Consider the following 21,333-nt stretch of genomic DNA (forward strand, 5'->3'; position numbering starts at 1 on the left):
CCAGCACAGCCAAAAAAAATTTATATATATATATATATATGATGCCTGGGCAAAATAACCACAATGGAACCTGCAATAAAAATGCTATTGTGGAGATGGTGAGATAAAGTTCCACATGAGATAATATTTTTTATAAATTTATGACTGCTGCTGCTAAGTCGCTTCAGTTGTGTCCGATTCTGTGAGACTCCGTAGACGGCAGCCCATTAGGAACAAAAAAAAGAACTACATACTAGGAAAATTTTTACCTTTTCCCAGGAACTGGTCTGCTTCACCATGCCAGATGAGACCAGAGAGCTACTGATGTTTTGCTTTTTTCTCCTGGCAGTCAGAAAGCCCAGTGCCCGTTTTCAAGCTACTCTGTCCACTGTTTATTTTTCCTTTCTTGGAGTTTGATTTTCCACTTGTGTTCATGTTTTGCTATTGCACTGCTTGTGTTGTCATGGTAAAATCACTGCCAATCCTGAAGTACCTTGTTTATGGCAGAAGCTGAATCAATATCTGAATGAACAAATGTCTCTAAGATGTATGTGCTGTTCACTCAGAGCAACACACTGGAAAGGCAGTACTTCCCTAATAGCACTTCCAGTTGGTGAGAGGAAAGAGTGCTGGGCACCTATGGGGACAAATGTTCACTGAGCTTGGGGACCTACTGGTGGAATAAGAGTTGTTTAGCAAAGACTTTGGTGACATGTGTAGGTTTATGACTTGACTTTAAATAAGCCTGAGGCCTGCCCCAGAGGACTTCAGGGCATCTGTTCAGAACTTGGGAAATAAACAGAAGCCTTTCCTCTCAGTGAAGAAGAAAAGACCCACAAAGCCCAGCTCTCCTGAATACTCCCTTGTATCTGAAAACTACAACATGGGGTCATGGGAATTTCACACACTGCTTTGTAGAGATGTCCAAGCTTCACCAACGCTGAGGTGTAATGGATGCCTCTTATGTACTACTTGGCTTAATAAACTTTTTAGGTCACTTTTCATTGTGTAACTGCCATCATCACCACCCTACATCCTCCTGTCACCTACAGGTATCAAATCCGTGTACATATTAAAAAATCTTAAATATCTAGCCCATATTATTTGCTTTCTAATCATGTGACAGTGTTAATTCAAACAATAGCTAATGATCTGTGTTTTCTCTTCTCTTAGAGACAGAGAAGCTGACACACTTCAAAACTGGATGACTAGACTTCCAGGTGACACAATGGATAAGAATCTGCCTGCCAAAGCAGGAGACACAGGTTCAACCCCTGGTCCGAGAAGATCTTGCATAACACCAGGCAACTAATCCCACATGCCATGACTACTTAGCCTGTGCTCTAGAGCCCGTGCTCTGCAACTAGAGAAGCCGCTGTAATGAGAGGCTTTCACACTGCAAAGAAGAATAGCCCCATAAGAAGTAACTAGAGAAAGCCCTTGAAAAGCAACAGAGAACACAGCCAAAAATAAATAAGTACACAAAAAGAAATTTAAAAAAACAAACAAACTGGATAACCATGTCTGCAGGATGAACTCTCAATGCTTGGCCTGGCATTTTACGCCCTCCCAATCTAGGTTCAGCTTACCACTCTACTATAGCCCTGTAGATCCTGACATAAGCCTTCACTTAATTTAGCTGCTGCTGCTGCTGCTAAGTTGCTTCAGTCATGTTCAACTCTGTGTGACCCCAAAGACGGCAGCCCATCAGGCTTCCCCGTCCCTGGGATTCTCCAGGCAAGAACACTGGAGTGGGTTGCCATTTCCTTCTCTAATGCATGAAAGTGAAAAGTGAAAGTGAAGTCACTCAGTCTTGTCCAACCCTTAGCAACCCCATGGACTGCAGCCTACCAGGCTCTTCCGTCCATGGGAGTTTCCAGGCAAGAGTACTGGAGTCGGTGCCATTTCCTTCTCTGCACTTAATCTAGACAGAGCTATTAATATTTACTCCTGCATGAGGAGGGGTCCTCACTCGGTCCTACCACTATGGCTTTGCCCACTCATTCCCTTGCCTGGAATGTTCTTCCATTTTTGATCACTCACAAACAGTTTTCAGGCTTCTTTAACTTTTCTGGCCACAATCATCTCTCCTCTCTGAAGCACTTCCTGTACCACTGATTTATGACTTAATTATAGTGGTCTTGAATCATCATTTAGCTTCTCAACAGCAGGGATCAAATCACCCTTTCCTTTGTTTCCTGTGTCCCCCACCAGCAGTGCTAATCACAGAGGTGGTGGTCAATAAGTACTGGCTGCATATATGATAACCACAGAGGGCCAGAATTTAAAATACACAGTTAGTTCTTAGTTGAAGCCACTCTGCCAGGGTGTCAAGTTAGCATAGGTAGAGTGATGGGAGGAGGGCCTGGCATCATATGGCTGAGATCTCCGTGGCTCTAAGAGTCATTTTGCACACCCTCCAGCAGTGCCGCTCTTGTGGAGGGAGGGCGGGCAGAGCATGCAGTCTCGGACTTCAGGAGCATCCTTTCCAGCCAGCCTCTCCAGGGTTAGTGGTGGCTTACGGATCTTACCTTATCTGCATCCCTTTTCTACAGGAGCACATGTCCTTGCGCAGGAAGAGGCTGTTCAGGGTCACCGCCCCGATCAAGAAGAAGAGCTGCTTCACTGCCTGCCTCATGATCTCAGGGTCCAGGCCATTCTGGCACATGGTGCTGTAGAAGTAGCTCAGCTGCTGCAGGACGGAGGTCATCGTGTAGGCATCCGTGTCGTCTATGCTGGAGGACCGCTTCCGGAAGCCTGTGGGCTTCAGGCCAGAAATGCCCTGCAGACTCTCGTACTCCAGCATGCCTGGCACTACGGAGAAAAATGGAAGCTTTTCTTGCACATGCAGTGGGGACGCCCAGAGGACATTTCCCCTGCTCTCGTGTGTCTGTTTCAGGGAGTGGGACAATTTTCACAAGAGTTAGTGTGGATACAGCTGTAACAGAGAAAGCAGAAGGATGGAGGGTTGGGGAACACCAGGCTGTAAGGGGTGGATGGGAATGCACCACCATCTACAGGAGGGGAACAGTTCCTCTTCTTTCAACTTGACAGGAGAGAGAGCTGGTTAGCATGACAACTCATGGTCTGGAACTACTTAAAGCCTACAGTATTTCAATTTCAGAAAACTGAAGAAAGTATACAAGAAGTTGAGTGGAGCTCTAGGATTTCCAAAATACTTGGCTCAGAACCAGTGTTAGCCACATAAGGAGCAGCGGTTCTCCCAAATCTTTCCCTACAGGATGGATCCCCCTTACAGAAAGAAAACTATGACCCATGTACTTTTATATATGTAATCACTTTAGGCAATCAGAGAATTAAATAGTGGGCATTTATATTAGTAAAGTTTCTTGTTCTAAAATTATGTTCTTTGAAGCTACAGTAGAGAAGCATACTTATGTAGGTGATACTGTGAATCTCTTATTTGCATTGTGCTTAGGGAAAATCTCTAAAAATAGTATTACTTGAGGAAAAAATGGTTCTCTTCCTTTCTGAGTATCATGGCTGTACCACCTCTGAAAATTAATGCTTGTTTTTGGGAGATGTAGAGGTTTTTGTGTGAACGTTTGCTTATACCACTGGAAACATGACCAAGTCACAATTTGGATTGTCAACACCACACTGGCCTTTTCTGCTACTATGAGTACTAAGTATCACCCTAGTGACTAAAACCACTTATGTCAACATGACTTAGTTGTTTTCTTTGGGGGAAGGGTGGGGCAGGAAAGGATAAGACTAAACCAATAAATTATTTTACTATTGGCTTAAAAAAAATTATATGCTTTTCAATTACACATTCCATGCAGATTTATTTTTTAAGGTCTCAATATCATTATAAATATTTCTTAGTCATCGATTCTTTTCTTACCTATTATTGGTTGAATGTTATTTTCCATTACGATAACGAACTGATGATATATTCGTATAGCCACATCACTAAGAATCTGTCTGTATTCTGAAAGGTCAAAATTGTTCAAGCAATTCTTATTCTGATGTGGACTATTATGCTTCATGAATTCCTGAAAGTAATTTTGAACATATAAATATTAGAATAATGTAGACACATAGGATATTAAAATACTATCTCTGTATCTAATGATATTACAATAAGTTTATACTATAACTCCTATGGAGAAGGCAATGGCACCCCACTCCAGTACTCTTGCCTGGAAAATCCCATGGACGGAGGAGCCTGGTGCGCTGCAGTCCATGGGATCGATAGGAGTCGGACACGACTGAGTGACTTCACTTTCACTTTTCACTTTCACACATTGGAGAAGGAAATGGCAACCCACTCCAGTGTTCTTGCCTGGAGAATCCCAGGGACGGGGGAGCCTGGTGGGCTGCCGTCCTTGGGGTCGCACGGAGTCGGACACGACTGAAGTGACTTAGCAGCAGCAGCAGCAGCAGCATAACTCCTATACTTAATGTCTGATCTGTATCAAATTCTTAGTGTTTGGGATAGCATTTATTTTCTATAACTAACTACACTTGATCCTTAAATGATATGTGTTTGAACTACATAGGTCTTACATGTGTAAGGTCTTATAAAGGTCCACTTACACATGGACCTTTTTCACTAAGTTATGTATTATATAGTACTACATGATCTATAGTTGATTGAATCTAAGGATCTGTAAATATTACTGTTCCCCCATGGAAGCTCATAGGAAAAACAGTGAAGCATTCAAGGAAATAAACTGCTGTAAAAGGTTGATAGATGCAATAAATGAGATTCATAACTTTACAGATTAGACCAATCTGAAATGCTTTAATATGGATGTTATGGACTGAGTATTTGTTTCCCCCTCAAATTTATATGTTGAAGCCATAATCTCCATTGTGGCTAGCTTTGGAGATGGGGTCTCTGTCTCCATGTTATTAAGGTTAAACAAGGTCACAAGGGTGGGAGTCCTGACCTGATAGGATTAATGTTCTTATAAAAGGAGACATTAGAGAGATCCCATGCACTGAGAAAAGGCCATGTGAGTACATAGGGAGAAAGTGGCTATCTTCAAGTCCAGAAGTGAACTTTCACCAGTGACCCCATGCTTGCACCCTGATCTCAGGTTTCCATTCTCCAGAACTGCGAGAAAATAAATTTCTGTTGTTCAGGCCACCTAGTCTGTGGTATTCTGTTACAGCAGCCCAGCCTGAACATGGTAATACATTTACAATGTTCAAAGAAGTAAAATTTAAAAAAAAAATTTAAGATAAGAATAGGACATTGTAAAAGGCAGAGGTAAAAAAGAACCATTGGAATTTTAGAAATAAAAAATAGTAAGTAAAGAATCTTCAGACAAGGAAAAAACATTGTATACATGATTAAAGTGGGTAAAGAAAGGATTTAAATAATGGTGATGCAATTAAAAATAAAATTTTTAAAAATGATGATGATATGCCTCCCGTTAAAGCCACACAGATGCCAGGTTATCTTAAAGGACTGGTCTGTGCCCCTCTCAGCCCCAATGCTCCTTTTGGTTAGAAGTTGGATTTTCTTTACTTATTTCTCCTTTTGTTCTATAATACTAGTAGGATTACTCATATTTTATTTTCTCTCCTGAAAGAAGATATGTTATCATTACTTCACATGTCAATTTGGGATAAATAATCACATCAATTATGGATAAAAGCATAATTATGAACTCTAAATTTGAATTATAAAGTTAGAAGAAAAAAGAACTTCATGATCTAAAGGTAGGGAAGAATTTCTTGAACAAGACACTGAATCATGTATCATAAAAGAACAGGACAGATAGATTTAAGTACATCAAAATTCAAAACTTGTGGATGACAAACGACTCCATAAAGAAAAGTTAATGATAGGCCACAATCTATGTAAAGACCTCCTATAAATCAATAAGAAAAAAGAATCACCCCTAAGAAAAACAGGTAATGGATGTGACTAGGCAATTTAAAAAACAATCCAACTGATGAGTAAGCATATGAAATGATGCTTGACCTTGCTAGTGATCAAGCAATTACAATTTAAGTCAACAGAGTATCATCTTATACCCATGAGACTGATAAGCAATAAAACATCTGTTAATACCTAGTGTTGGCAAAGGTATGACACGCTAGAACTTTATATACTACTGATAGGACTATAGAATGGTATACCCATTTTGCAGAGCATTGAAAATCCCAGTCATTTTTGTTCTTTTAGGTCAGTGAAATAATGCTCTGTGAGTACTTGATGGTGAAGAACTTCATTATAACGTTAGCCCCTTGAAAGCAGAGTCAGAATGGCAAAGGATTTACAGATGATGGAGGAATAACCAAAATCTTGTAGTGATAACAGCTATGAAAACATAGGCAGGTTGAACTAAAGGCTGTGTTTTGGAGTGATAACATTAACAACTCCAGAATTTTACAGCCAGAAGGAAAATGAAAAATCTCTGAATCTATCTCATGAATTTTTTAAAAAGATTTTTTGATGTGAACCATTTTAAAAGTCTTTATTGAACTGGTTCAATAAAGACTTTTAAGTTACAACATTACTTCTGTTTTATGTTTTGTTTTTTTTTTTGACTGCAAGGCATGTGGGATCTCAGCTCCCCAACCAGGGATTGAACCCACACCCTCTCCTTGAAAGATGAAGTCTCAACCAGTGGACCACCAGGGAAGAATCCACCTCATGTAATTTGAAAGTCAAGGACACTGAGGCTTAGTATCATGCCCGGGGTCTAAACCTCCTTCTGGAAGTCTTTTTGCCTGTGACCTCCATTCAGCTGGTGATGTGAAGCTGGTCTCCTGGGGAAGAAGGAAGCCAGGAGGCCAGTTGGAGCAGAGGATGTTCCTGGGCTGGACAGTCTGATTCCTAATTACTCCGGCGAGCTCGGGCCCACAAGGAGGTCGCAGACTGGCGGTCAGTACAGAGCACGGAGCAGCAGGCGTCCCTACCTCTTCTCCACTGTACTGCTTCAGGCAATTGAGGAAATGACAGGTATTGGAAAGCCAAAAGGACAGCATCTCAAAGTCTTCTAAATGTTCCTTAAAAAAAAAACCAAGAAAAGACAAAGTTGGATTTTGTTATTGTTCTGAGCCAAGAACAGACATATCTTACTTGTTTTTCTAGCTGGTGGCTTTTGACCAAAAATAATTCTTCTTTTATTAATTAAAGACTTTATTAAATTTACACTATAAAAATAATTTTATTTTCTTGGGCTTCAAAATCACTGAGGATGGTGACTGCAGCCATGAAATTAAAAGACAGACACTTGCTCCTTGGAAAAAAAAGCAATGACAAATCTAGACAGCATATTAAAAAGCAGAGACATTACTTTGCCTACAAAGGTCCATATAGTCAAAGCTATGGTTTTTCCACTAGTCATGTATGGATGTGAGAGTTGGACAATGATGCTTTTGAACTGCAGTGCTAGAGAAGACTCTTGAGAGTCCCTTGGACTGCAAGGAGATCAAATCAGTCAAGGATTTGACTAAAGGAAAGGAAATCAACCCTGAATATTCATTGGAAGGACTGATGCTGAAGCTGAAGCTCTAATACTTGGGCACCTGATGTGAAGAGAAATTCATTGGAAAAGACCTCCTGATGCTGGGAAAGATTGAAGGCAAGAGGAGAAGGGGACAACAGAGGCTGAGATGGTTGGATGGCATCACTGACTCAATGGACATGAGTTTGAGCAAGCTCTGGGAGATGGTGAAGGACAGGGAAGCCTGGCATGCTGCAGTTCATGGGGTTGCAAAGAGTCAGATACGACTGAGCAACTGAACAACAACATGAAAATAAAGCCATATTTATTTAGCAGGTTATGGTTTGCAAAGTACTTCTGTATAGGTTATATCATCTGTTATGACACTTGAAGCAGGCACTGTAGGAATGCCTGAGAAAAGTCTCAGTCCTTGGCCTCCAAATGTCACATTCTGGCTGGGAAGACAGACACGACATATGTAGGACACAGTTAAATAGGTGGCTGACAGCTTACATGGTAGGCATAGGCGGTGCTACAAAAACTCAGAGGATGCAGAAATGATGGGGAACCAGGGCAGCTGAGAAAACCACAGGAGAGAGGCAGAAGGATATCCTCCTTGAAGGAAAAGGGTGGCCAGACAACAGCTCAGGATCAAGGACTCTGCTGGCAAGAACATTCCAACTTATGGGACAGGAAGGAGAGGAATGAGCAAAGGAGTCAGAAGTAATGAAGACCAGAGAGATAAGAAGAAAACTGGGAGAGCCCTGGGTTTTAAAAAACAATGTCAGAGAGTTTCAAAGAGGCGCTGCTACTGTTTAATCCATTTAAAGAGAATAAGTTAATAAAATACCATTGGATTTAGCAAGAGGAATTACTGGTGATCTTTCTGTGGAGTAATGTGGGTAGAAGCCAGGCTGCAAGGAAGGAAAAATAGTTGGTGGAGACAAGTATTTTAAGTGCTCTGGCAGCCAGGAGGGGGTGTGTGAGAAAAAGGCCCAGTGGTCAAGGGGGTATGTGGAGCAAGTGAGGGCTGCTTTAACGTGCTGTGCACTGGAGTGGGAGGAGCACGGAGCCGCTGAAGAAGCTGAGATGGAAGATGCTCACAAGAAAGGCTTCATACTCCTTATGCTATGTACCTTTCACTTTCAAAGTATTTAAACATTCCAGAGCAGCAAGAAGGGGCAAACACCGTGTGCCTACAGCCTGGAACGTAATGCGAGTGTGTCTGCAGAAAACCCAACTTAGGAAAATAGGGACAGGGAAAACATGATTTATGGCAGTCTCTTCTAAGAACACATGGGTGGCTCCCATGAAGACTGACTGTAAAGCACCAAATCAATGTCAGCTTTCTACTCCTAACTCCTGATGAATAATGAATTCTTAGTACAAAATTGGGCAGGGTGGACGGTGGGAGAATTACCCATTTCCTGATGCACTCACTGCTTTTATTTCTTCTCTTTTCCAAGAGTATTTAAGATAGGGTTTGATTGCTCATGACTTTTCTAGAACACATATTTTACTAAAAGATAGGACTTTCCCAACTAAACATTTTAAATACATCTCATAATCAAATATTACTTCTTATTTGGAAGGGGAATAAAGGATAATGGATCTATATTTTACTGATCCCTTACATATACCTTATCTTCATGTCTGGGCTAAGAATAAAAGTATATACTGTGGTTTTATAAAGGAGAATTATATAAGTGCCAAGGGAAGAGATGAGTATTTTTCGGCTATTCCTATTCCTTGGCATTCAAACTTGTTACGTGGATAGACACATACTCCCTACAGTCAAGAATCTCACACCTGAGGGGACAGACGTGATGGGGTGGTGACCATCAGGTTGTAGTCTTACAGGTAAGGACTTGAGGTGTAACTGGCCATGTCCCACCCTTAGGGCTGTCTGACCTAAGCTGTCTTTTCCTAATTAGATTGGCGTCTTTCACTGGGCCTCTGACTGGCTTGAAGAAGCATGTAGTTGACCAAACACTGGAGGTGTAGGTTGGGAAAAGTCTGGGCATCTGGTCATTTCCACAAATGTTCCTAAAGTAGCCCTAATACCAAGGTCCAATGTCAGAAAAGTAGTTCCTACCTTAACCACCTGCTTGATGCCATTAATGGTGCTGTTCATGAGGGACTTGAGCATGTCGGCGTCATTTAGAGAGTCTGCGTAGCGTACACACATGAACAGGATGTGAGCCGGCAGCCCGGGGATCATGTTCACCACCACACCGCGGGGCTTCAGGTCTGGAGCAGAGAGAGTCGGTGAGGACTGCAGCTCCCCCGATAAGAAACCTATGTATGGGTGGGGGTGTCTGCTTTTCTGTACTTGATGCAGTGCCTGAATACCCAGAGATGTTTTTTCCCTTTGAGGAATTAAGGCTGGCTTTTTTTCTTAGCAAAAATATACATGCAGGTGCCACCTGCTTCTCTTACTTCTCATTTGCAAAGTATTTTCTCTTTTCCAAGGTTGAATAAAAGACAGAATTTCATATCTCCAAGGTAAGAGAGGAACCCCAGTCCATGCACCCCCACTTCAGCCTCTATGATGAGGATGGAATGATCTTAGCAATCACATGCCTCTGCCATGAATAGAGAAAACAGGTGTACAACAGTCCTGCAGAGGAGGATCAGTTGGCCTTGAGGAGAAGAGAATGGCTGGAAGTCGGAGTAGGGATGTAGAGAGAAACTTTATAGAACAAGTTAAGAAAAGCAAACAAAGACCTCCCCATGTCTGCATTAAGACAGGGGAACAAAAAGGCCCCTCAGCTGTGTACCAGTGCGGGGTGGAAAAGAATGGGTAGGCGGCTCCTGTGCTCTGGGGAGGGTCACTTAGGAGAAGAGGAGTAAGGCTATACATGGGCTTTCTGCTTTGAGATCCTGGGACCAGCTGATAGGGAGGCAGTTTTTCTCCTTCTCCCTAGAAGACTATGTGGTTTCCATGGTGACGACAGGCAGGCTAGTAGCACTGGTTCTAAGACTGCCAACCATACAGCATGCCAATCGGGAGATTCCTATAATAGCCATGGCTGAGAAGGCCCTGCCACACAAACGAATTTCTCAGCAGAAGGCAAATGGAACAAGGGAGCCACGGTTACTTCTCCCAAGACTCCTGTGCTAAACCACAAAGATGAGGAGGTGTGTCTTCTACCCTGACCATGTGATGAGACTTGGGAAGAGGTTAGGGTAGTGCATCTCAACTGAAGGCAAGGTAGCAGATGCCAGAAGGCATGTGGCAATGTCTGACAGCATTTTTTTTTTATTGTCATGATTAGGGGTTGCCACTGGATTCTAGAGAATAGAAGCCAATGATACTGCTCAATATCCTACAATACAAAGCCCCTATCCACCCGAAACAAAGAATCACATGGTCAAAAATGAGGCTGAGAAGCTCTGTGCTAGGGGAAGAAGCAGTGGAGGAAAAAGAGGAACTATCATCCCTGCCCAAGACCGTGGCAATGACTAAGGCTCAAGTTCTCAAAAATTAAGCAAAAATTCAGAGTCCCAGGTTTCATTACCAAGAATGAGGTTTTGAATGAGCTTGGCCTCATCTTCTCTCTTGTATTCCAGCATTCCAAGGTACTCCTTGGGTCCTGAGGACAGGTGCACGTCATTGGCTGTAGGCAGAGGCAAATAATCAGCTAAATACACAATAACAAGCATTATAATGAGACTACTCCATCTCTTTCCATCCCATTCTGGCTGATTTGCCCATGAAATGCTCTGGCTTTCTGATAAATGCAAACTTTATTGAAGCCTGAAGAATTTCTTCTGGTAGCAATTCTTATCTATGAGTATATCCATGAGTATAGCTGCCAGTGTATTTTCTCATGGTCACCTGGTATATAATGAGTGCAGTAGGGATATGAAAGCAATACAGGATATTGCTTCTGCCTTATTACAGTTAAAAAAAAAACTGAGATTCACAAAACACGTAGTGTGCAGTCACCAAACAGCATGATCCCAAGGTGGCTGGACTAGTTTCCTATGTGCTGTTTTATGCCACTGTTACAGTGGCATAAAACAAAAATTTTTTAAACTACAATTTAAAAAATCTTACAGTTCTGGAGTTCATAGACTAAAACAGATCTTACAGTACAAAAATCAAAATGTCAGCAGAGCTGTTTTTCTTCTGGAGGCTCTAGTGGAGAATTCATTCCTTGCCTTGTCCAGTTTCTAGAGGCTGACCACATTCTTTGGCTCTGGCCACATCACTCTGACCTCTGCTTCTATCATCACTTCTTTCTCTCTCTCTGCTTCCATCACCTTCCCTCACTCTGTCATTCCTGTCTCTTTCTTACAAAGTCTCTTGTGATTATATTGGATCTATTTGGATGATCCAAGTAGATCTCCTCATCTCAAAATCCTTCATGTAGGGACTCCCCTTGGTGGTCCAGTGGTTAAGAATCCCCCTTCAATGCAGGGGACATGGGTTCAATCCTTGGTCGGGGTACTAAGATTCCACATACCATGGAGCAACTAAGCCTGTGTACCACAGCTATTGAGCCCATGTGCTCTGGAGCCCATGTCCAAACTAGAGTTAGTGCATCACAACAAAAGATGATGAATGAAGATCCGGCTTGCCACAGCTAAGACCTGAGGCAGCCAAACAAATAATTAAAAAAAAATACTCACATACTCACATATACAAAATCCCTCTGCCATGTAGAGTCATATATTCATAGGTTCTGGGGACTGGGATGTGGATATCTTTGGGTGGGCCACAGTCTGCCTTCTGGTCCCCAAAGACTCATGTCCACTCTGAGAGGAGATGTGACTTATAGAAGTACAAGTTAGAATGTCAGAATGATTCCAAAGATTTTATGCTGCCAAATTTGAAGATGGTGAAAGAGGCCCACAAGTCAGGAAAAGTGGGTGGCCTCTAGAAGCTGGAAAAGGCAAGGGAATAGAATCTCCTCCTAAAGCCTCCAGAAGCCCTGCTGATGTGTTGATTTTAAGCCAGTGAACACCATTTTGAACTTCTGACATCCAGAACTGTAAGTTTCATGTTCTATTAAGCCACTAATTTCACGGTGATTTGCTAAGCAGCCATAAAAAATAAATACAGAGGACACAAGAATTTATGCAGAGGTAAGTAAGAACTGTTGAAAAATGGTTCTTGAAGGAGGTAGCACTCCAGCTGGGCCAAGAAAAGTGAGTAGGCTCTGATGGGTGAGAAAGAAGATAATACAGGTAAAGAATTAACAGAACTCTCTTCTACTGCATGAGAGTTTGTTCTGTGATTTACCAGCCCTGTTCCCTTGAAGACTGATAAAGGTAGAATGTTAACTATTTTACTAAGCAACCTGTTTATGGTAAGAAGGACCACTGATTGCTGAACTCCATCTAGACCGGGAAAACCAATAAATGATGCAGAAGCACCTGATAAGGACATCCTATTTTGGGTATTCTTAAGTGTGGTGACTTGTATCTGAGCATGTTTCTTGGGAGCTAGTGCCACCTAAAGAGTGTCCTAGAGGTACTGGCTTTTCCTGACAACAGTCATGTGAGTGAGCCTGGAAGCAGGTACTCCAGCTCCAGCTAAGCCTTCAGATGTCAGCATCCTTGCTGACTACTCTACTGTGACTCAGCTAGAACCAGCCAGCTGAGCTGCTTATAGATTCTCGACCTTCAGAAATTGCACTGTTTGTTGTTTTAAGCTACTAAATTTGGGAGTAGTTTGTTATATGATCAATAGATACCTGATTCAGGAATGGAAGCTGATGCATTTCACTTAAAACAAGTTGGGCTGGAGGTGATAATAGAAAGGTGAAGGAGTAATCTTAGAGGCAAAAAGGGAGTAGGACTTAGGAAAAGTGAGGAACGGCAGGTGGATTTTGGAAGTCCTTACGTAGAGACGGCAGTTGATTCATTCTTTCCCACAATGGGGATACCATGGGGTAATGGGAAGGACAGACATGGTCTCTTCCCTCATGGGGCAGAATGACCTTTATCAATAATTATGGAAAGGAAAAGAGCCTCATTTTGGTTTTGGAAACTTAAAGTCTGATGAAAAGTTGAAAAAAAAAAAAACAATAAAGGAGTTCTTCAAAGAAATGAGGATAGTAAAAGGAACAGAGAGTTGCAGATACAACCTTAGTGACAGAGATTGGGAGAAAGCAGCAATATTGAACAAATGAGTAAAGAGTTAGATGAGAAAAGTCAGAACATTTCAGTGACTATTTTCAGGGCAGGAATAGAGACACAGACATAGAGATCAGACGTGTGGACACAGCAGGGGAAGGAGAGGGTGGGATGAATTCGAGAGAAGCACTGGACATATATATTACCATATGTAAAACAGATGGCCAGTGGGAAGCTATGCACAACACAGGAAACTCAACCTATGGACACTCTGTGACAACCTGGAGGGGTGGGATGGGGGGTGGGAGGGAGGCTGAAGAGGGAGGGGACATATGTGTACTTATGGTTGATTCACACTGTTGTATGGCAGAAACCAGCACAGCATTGTAAAGCAATTATCTTCCAATTTAAAATCAATTTAAAAAAAAGAAAAATTCAGTGACACAGAATCAGGTGAATGAAAGAAAGGCAGAGAATCTTTTTCCCTGGAACTTATAAGGACACTCAGTGTGCAATTCAGTTCATGTTGAGGACTTCAGTCTGGCTTCTTAGCTATCTAATAGATATCTAATTAGCTATCTAGTATCTTTTCTTCTAATAGAAAGTAGGATATTGACCCCATGTAACAGAGAAGAAATAAACTTTAAAGCAGTTAAATCTGAAACGTTTTCACAATTCCATTTTAACAACGAGAGAGTTAACAGAGAAAGAGGTTAAAAGCATTCCTTTCAGGGTACCCCTTACAATTACATGAGCACATCTGGTATCACCTGAGAGGTGGTGAGCCACCTGCCTGCCTTTAAGGATCTCCACTAGCCCATCACTGGGCCCCAAACACACCAGCGGAGACTCATTTCTTTAGTTTTCAAATTCTATGGACCACATCAGGAAGTAATATGTCAACACATGTAAACTGTAGCTGAAAGTTGAAAAAAATTGGAACATGGATGTTGTTTTTCTACCTTTTTCAATTGTCTTGGTAAGAGTCTTCACTTGATCTTGTAACTTTTTAATCACTCTTTCCTTCATGTCTAACTCTTCTTCAAGATCCTACAAAAATCAAAAGAAAGAGGATGTTAGCTCAGAAGCATCTTAATTCTATTATTTGGTAAGAACTTTGCTGAGCTGTAATTCACATACCACACAATTCACCCACTTAGTGTACACTCATGATTTTCAGTATAGTTGGTTGTGCAACCATCACCACCATCTGATTCCAGAATATTTTCATCACATTAAAAACAAACATATAACTTTTATCTGGCACCTCTTTGCCCTCCTATTCCTTCCCAGCCCTGGACAACCACTAATCTACCTACTGTCTCTACATATTCGCCTATTCTAAATATTTAATATAAATTAACTCATAGAATATGTGGCCTTTTGTGTCTGGCTTCTTTCATTTGGAATAACGCTTTCCAGGTTTATCTGTGCTGCAGCAGGTATCAGTACTTCATTGTTCTTTTGGCTGTGGGATCTTAGTTTCCTCCAATCAGTGAAAGCACTGAGTCCTGACTACTGGCTGCTGTTGCTGCTGCTAAGTCGCTTCAGTCGTGTCCGACTCTTTGCGACCCCATGGACTGCAGCCCTCCAGGCTCCTCCATCCATGGGATTTTCCAGGCAAAAGTACTGGAGTGGGGTGCCATTGCCTTCTCCACATGACCACTGGACCACCAGGGAATTCCCAGTACTTCACTCCTTTTTTTTTTGACTGAATACTATACTATCCTATTGTATGGGTATACCACATTTATCTTGATCTAATTTTTCCTTGATAAAGCCATGCCCATTGTAGAGAGTTTAAAAATTTTCACACGCAGGTGTGAAAATGTGCTCTGTTGATGTCAGAAGCTGAAGGCAGAGAGGCTTCAGAGATTTGGGTCCCGGTTTTGCCTCTCCTTCCTGATAAAGGGGGTGGCCCTGCCTATGCTGAATTTGGCTCAAGAACCAGAAGAGTCTTGGACATCTATAAATATTTCCTATAAAGGGCAGAGAGTATTCAGGTTCTCCCTGAACTCCAAGGGCTTTGACACAGAAAGGATTCAGGCTTCTCTGATCCAGCAATTCCCACCTCGCAATCAGTCCCTGCAGCCATGGATGGGCCCTCTGGGGACTCTCAGAGCCCAGGGAAGTTGTGCTGTTTCCACTCATGGCTACCTCTCCCTACTACAGTCATGTTCCTGGCTAAACACATTAGGAGCTTTATCTGGCCTCACATGTGGGACTGTGGGTGCAGTTTCTTTCCTCCTATTTGAGCCTATTTTACAATACATCTAATAATTAAAAAGTCACCCATCAATCCAGAACCTGAGGAAATCCCTGTTTATGTTTTATTTCATTTTTTTCCCTCCTAATATGGCATATATCCATTTTATAAAATTGGGTCATACTGCTTATAAAGTTTTAAATTCTGTTTCTCATTATACCGTAGATATTTCCCCCATCATTGATAATATACCAAACTGTCATCTGATATACAATAATTTAATCTACCCACTACAGCTGGGCATCCTTTCTTTTTTTGCTGTGTCTAATAATACTATGCTGACCATTCTAGATGAAAATCCTTGTTCACATATTTAATTATCTACTTAGGACAGAATCTCAGAAGTTGCATCACTGAGTCAAAGGGAATGCACTTTCAGAGGTTCCTGACATTTGCCTCCAAACTGCCCCTAAGAAAGTTGACACCAATTTCTATCCCCTGAAATCATGTGTGGCTGGGTGCACTTCAGGGTGTTCTCACCAGCACCATAAGATCTCCATTATTTGAGAATCAAAAAAATACCTAGCTTTAATTTGGTATTTCTTTGATAAATAGAAGATCGCTTAAACTTTTCTTTCCAACTTTAAATAAATGATTTTCTTTGACTCAGAGGCTCATGCAGTGGGCTGAACAGTGTCTCCTTGAAATTCACATCCATTTAGATGGACATGTACACACTGCTTTATTTAAAATGGATAACCAAAAGGACCTACTTTATAGCCCAGGGAACTCTGCTCAATGTTGTGTGGCAGCTTACATGGGAGGGGGATTTGGGGGAGAATGAATATACGTACATATGTGGCTGAGCCCCTTCAGTGTTTACCTGAAACTATCACAAAATTGTTAACTGGCTATACTCCAATATATAATAGAAAGTTAAAAACCCTTCATATCCACTTAGAACCACAGAATGTGACCTTACTAGAAATAAGGTCTCTGCAGTTGCAATTAAACCAAGGATCAATGTGAGGTCACACTGGATCAGGATGGGTCCTAAATTCAATAAGACTATCCTTATGGTGTGTCTTGAGAAACCTATTCTCTGAGAAAGGCGTACCCCTCTCAAAAAAGATGGTCATCACCCAAGTGATGATCTGGATCATCTGACTGCTGCTGCTACTGCTAAGTCACTTCAGTCGTGTCCGACTCTGTGCGACCCCATAGGTGGCAGCCCACCAGGCTCCCCCGTCCCTGGGATTCTCCAGGCAAGAACACTGGAGTGGGTTGCCATTTCCTTCTCCAATGAATGAAAATGAAAAGTGAAAGTGAAGCCGCTCAGTCATGTCCAACCCTCAGCAACCCCATGGACTGCAGCCCTCCAGGCTCCTCTGTCCATGGGATTTTCCAGGGATCATCTGACTAGAATGTATTATTTCCTATTAAATGTTAAACTCTCTGCATTCCTCTTTTTATATATATAACTACCCTTTTAAGTTAAGTTCTGACACTGCAAAATATGATTTTACCCTATCATGTTTTTCTTGTGAGATAGGAAATGGGGGGGCCTGATGAGGAGGAGCAGAGCCAGTGGGCATGTGCGGCCTGACCACTGGCTGGGTGAGCCCTTACCTGGTCATGGTCTTGGAGGCTGCCAGGCCAGGAAGGCGCCTGAGAGCATCCACCTCCCAGGAAACTACTCCATCTGCTACTCTGGTGCTTCTCATCCTTGTGGGTTTCACACACCAATACAATTTCAGAAGCATTTCTGGGAGCTAACAGAGTTGCCAAATGCCATTTTGACAGGGGCATTTATAACTGGATGAATACTTTCATAGTTTAAAAAGTTAGCCACCTATTATTTTGATCATTTCATAGAAGAACACTTTGACTCTGAAAATTATGGGAAGAGCATTTCCCCAGAAGCAAGCGGGGGTCTTGGATGGAGTAAGCTTTGTTCAGAGAAGGTCACACATCAGCCTGGCATCCTCAACATGCTCCAGGCAAGGCTGTTGTCATCTCAGACAAGCACTGCCCATGGGACAATGCTCAGGACCTTCCACTGGTCCTCTCTCAGCCTGCGTAAATCCCCTGGCTCCCCTGCAATGGCCGTAACCTCAGAGGCCACCTGTCTTTTGAGAAAAAGAAACAGATTGCTCCAGTGAGAGGTGGATGCTACTCATCAGATGCTTGGGGTGGCCTGTCCCCCCTTTCAGTGATACCTGCACACAGGCAGTCATTTATCAACAGGTTAGAAAACTTCTCACCCTCTTCTCCATAGTGAGACGAGATGCTTCCTGCTGGAAACTACTCTTGACTTCATTTTCAGTTTCAGATTGTTTCCTCAAGTGCTCACTGGCCTCCTGAATTTCTTGAATCTTATCCATCAGCTTCTCTTTCTCTTTGGTATGTATTTCATTTTGGGCTTCTATGGTCCTGAGGAAAGGATTAGGAAGTTTTGGTATAAATTTGATCATCATGAAAAATCAGTGGAAAAATAGTTTGGCCAACTTACGTGTAAAACAAATTGTACCTGAATAGGGGAGTGCTCACGGTGTGGGGGAAGAGACCAGGGTTAGTGGGGTATAGAAGTCCACAGCTGCTTCAGTCTCTTAACCTGATAAAAATTTCTCATCCTCACTCGCCCACACCCCTTGATGGCTCCCATAAGACATCCATACCCACTCACACCCTTATGACCAAAAGCCCAGTCATTATCTCCTTTGTGAAAAGCCTGGGATCAGATACTCAAAAATCCAGGGATCAGAGAGAGAAGAAAAGGGACCCCATCCAGAGTCCCAAAATGATGCCCACCACTTTCCTACACCTGGCCCCTACCCTCCCAATGAAGAAATTCTCTCTGGGATGTAGAGTGTTTATTTATTTTTCTTGAAATTAAGTATCTTGAGGATTTTTAAATTGGAATGGAACCTGAATGACAAATTTGACATCTATTCCTCTGATGATAAATAATAATATGAGAGTCGATTTTAATCTGATTAGGATAACAAAATGATTGTGAATAAAATTCACAGTGAAGAAGTCAGGGTAACTGACTTTTCTAAAGATTATAAAATTTTCCAAAATATTTTTACCATACAAAAGCACAATCTAATCTAAGCTATAAAAATATTATTTGATATGAGCAATGTTATGTGGTATGGAAAAACACTAGGATATAAAATGGTACCCTTTAATGAATGTAAAGCTCTAAAATTGCAATTCTAACTTGAGTTACACATAAATAATTTAATCTAGATTTTATTATGAAAGAATTGAATCAAAATAAAGCTTTAAAAATGTTTTACAGTTATGATCCAGTGATTCTATGAATGTTTGTCAACTTCTCCATGATGGAAAAGTCAGCAGGAAATGCATAATCTTTCTATATTTCTAAGAGAGAGGGAAGAACCCACACACTGTGTGTCTGTACATGAATATGACTAAGGGAATTCACCACTCTGATTGACTGGAAGAAGTTCAGTGATGAGTGGAAGTAAATTACACAGGTAAGGATCTTGGAACACAAGACACTGAGGAAATTGAGGGTTTGGGCAAATGCCTCACTCACCTTCGCACCTTCATGTATTTGTCAAAGCTCAATGTGCGTTTTAAATGAATTAAAACACCACTGATTATTCTTTTATCTGCTTCTCCAGAGAAATGGTTAAAATTTCTATTAAAATAATTTTTGATCATCATCAAAAAAATTTTACACAAAGTATCTCAACAAGCTCGTCACAAAACATTTTTCTCACAAGGTTCCACCAGGGGCTCTGTTGGTCAGGATGCAATCTGGGGGAGCAGTTATCAAACGAAGATTCTCTATCAAAATGGATTTTAAGCCTCACCCTAAGTGGCCTGCTGAGAGAAACACTGTCCTCTCTCATACGATATTATTTTATCAGTTTTTTGAAGATATAATTTATGCATATGGCATAATGTTCTAAGGGCATAAACGGGTACACAGTGAAAAGCAAGTCTCTTCCATCTTCCGGGCACCAGTCACCCAGTTACCCTTCCTGCAGGCAACCAATGTTTTGTTGGTTTCATTTCTTGTACATTATCCCAGAGGAGGGTGTGTGTGTACACAAGCATTTATTTTTACACCTGAAGAATATCTTGCTTTTGTGGCTTAATAACCTTCTTTGGTATCTTCCACAATTTCAGAAAAGCAAAGCATTGCATGAGTGTGGGCTTGAGGTACATGCAGGTTGACACTTACTTGCTCTGTGTTCCTTCTTCTTCTTGATTGTGATTCAACTGATTTGACAATTCTTCTAGTTTTCCTAAGACAAGAAGAGCTATCAGTCCTTTGGGGGGTCATACCACTGCATTCTGATTTGGGTTTGATCATATTTCATATTTTCAGTTATCAGGAGTCCTAAAATGCACCCAGCTAGAGATGAGGTTTTATTTGATCTGAACAATGTTTAAAAACTTCATAAGCCATTATTTAAAAATTGTGATATTTCACATAAAAACCTGGATTTCTATTTTTTCTTTAAAAAAAGGAATATCAAGCAACACTGGAGCCCGAGATCTTAGTCGGCAAAAGTCAACAGGGCTTGCTTGGAGGCAGCTGCTGCCTTCAAATGCCTATGAATCTTACTGTACTGTCCACACATCCCACTTTCACATTTATGTCACCTAAGTCCTTGGAGAATCAGTTTGACAATGACCTTTTGGTCATTTCTTGGATACAGGAAACCATTTTCTTTTTCAAAAAAACTTTCTATTTTATATTGGAGTAAAGCCAATTAACAATGTTGTGACAGTTTCAAGTGGATAGCAAAGGGACTCAGCCATACATATACATGTATCCATTCTCCCCCAATCTCCCCTCCCATCCAGGCTGCCACGTAACATTGAGTAGAGTTCCATGTGCTGTACAGTAGGTCCCTGTTGGTTACCTATTTTAAATACAGCAGTGTGCACATGTCATCCTCAACTCCCTAACCACCTTTTCCCCCAACAGGAAACCATTTTCTAAAAGCAGGTTCATGAGGGTTCCAGTTACCTTTCATGGTTTCAGTTTGTTCATTCAGGCGGATTTCGAGATCTCGCTTCTGTTTTTCCAGTTCTGAAATTTGTTGTTTAAAGTCTGGGATCATCTTCAGAGAAGAATTGGAAATATTAGAATATGAAACACTTTGATATATGAACTTTAAAATCCCAGAGCTGCTCAGAAGCAAACTAAACTGCCTAGATCTTTAACCCCATGGAACATACGTCTAGAATATTTATGTAAGACAGCTAGCCAAGGTATTAGACTGGATGAAATCATGTTTTTTACCTCAAGACCTATACTGTCACAAAAAATACCAGCATACTCAGAGTGTGTGGTTCTCACCCAGCTCCACCCTCCACATCCCGGAGGGCTCCTGGAGGGGCACCATCTGGGAGGATTTATGGGAATTCTCTGCTGAGCTGAGGGAGGGAGATGGGAAGAATGACAACCAGTCTCTTTGGTTCAGAGACATCATCTCCTCATCAGAAATAGGAGAATCATCTCAAAGGGGTCCTGCTGTGCCCTGTGAATTCCAGGCCATGCACTGCTTTCTTATCAGAGGTCTGGAACGATCCAATAAGTTTCATAATCCTCTGTCCTTGTCTAGCTGTATGCCTGTT

The 21,333-nt window shown here is 41.6% G+C and overlaps 1 protein-coding gene across 3 annotated transcripts in view; it reads right to left on the reverse strand.

Annotated features, from left to right (window-relative positions):
• MYO5C (myosin VC) overlaps positions 1-21,333 on the reverse strand; it is a 119,902-nt gene that overhangs the window by 12,818 nt on the left and 85,751 nt on the right. For 2 of the 3 annotated variants that reach the window (XM_010836750.1, XM_010836751.1), the window contains 9 exons: positions 20,723-20,816; positions 19,928-19,991; positions 17,970-18,138; positions 14,462-14,549; positions 10,934-11,032; positions 9,508-9,662; positions 6,883-6,972; positions 3,848-3,998; positions 2,511-2,793 (listed from right to left, as the gene is read on the reverse strand). In XM_010836750.1, coding sequence (XP_010835052.1) covers positions 2,511-2,793; positions 3,848-3,998; positions 6,883-6,972; positions 9,508-9,662; positions 10,934-11,032; positions 14,462-14,549; positions 17,970-18,138; positions 19,928-19,991; positions 20,723-20,816 — 1,193 coding nt within the window. The remainder of the gene's footprint in view (positions 1-2,510; positions 2,794-3,847; positions 3,999-6,882; positions 6,973-9,507; positions 9,663-10,933; positions 11,033-14,461; positions 14,550-17,969; positions 18,139-19,927; positions 19,992-20,722; positions 20,817-21,333) is intronic. The other variant, XR_825014.1, reaches the window with a different exon arrangement.

Source organism: Bison bison, unplaced genomic scaffold, assembly GCF_000754665.1.
Source record: "Bison bison bison isolate TAMUID 2011002044 unplaced genomic scaffold, Bison_UMD1.0 scf7180017864066, whole genome shotgun sequence".
NCBI lineage: Eukaryota > Metazoa > Chordata > Mammalia > Artiodactyla > Bovidae > Bison > Bison bison.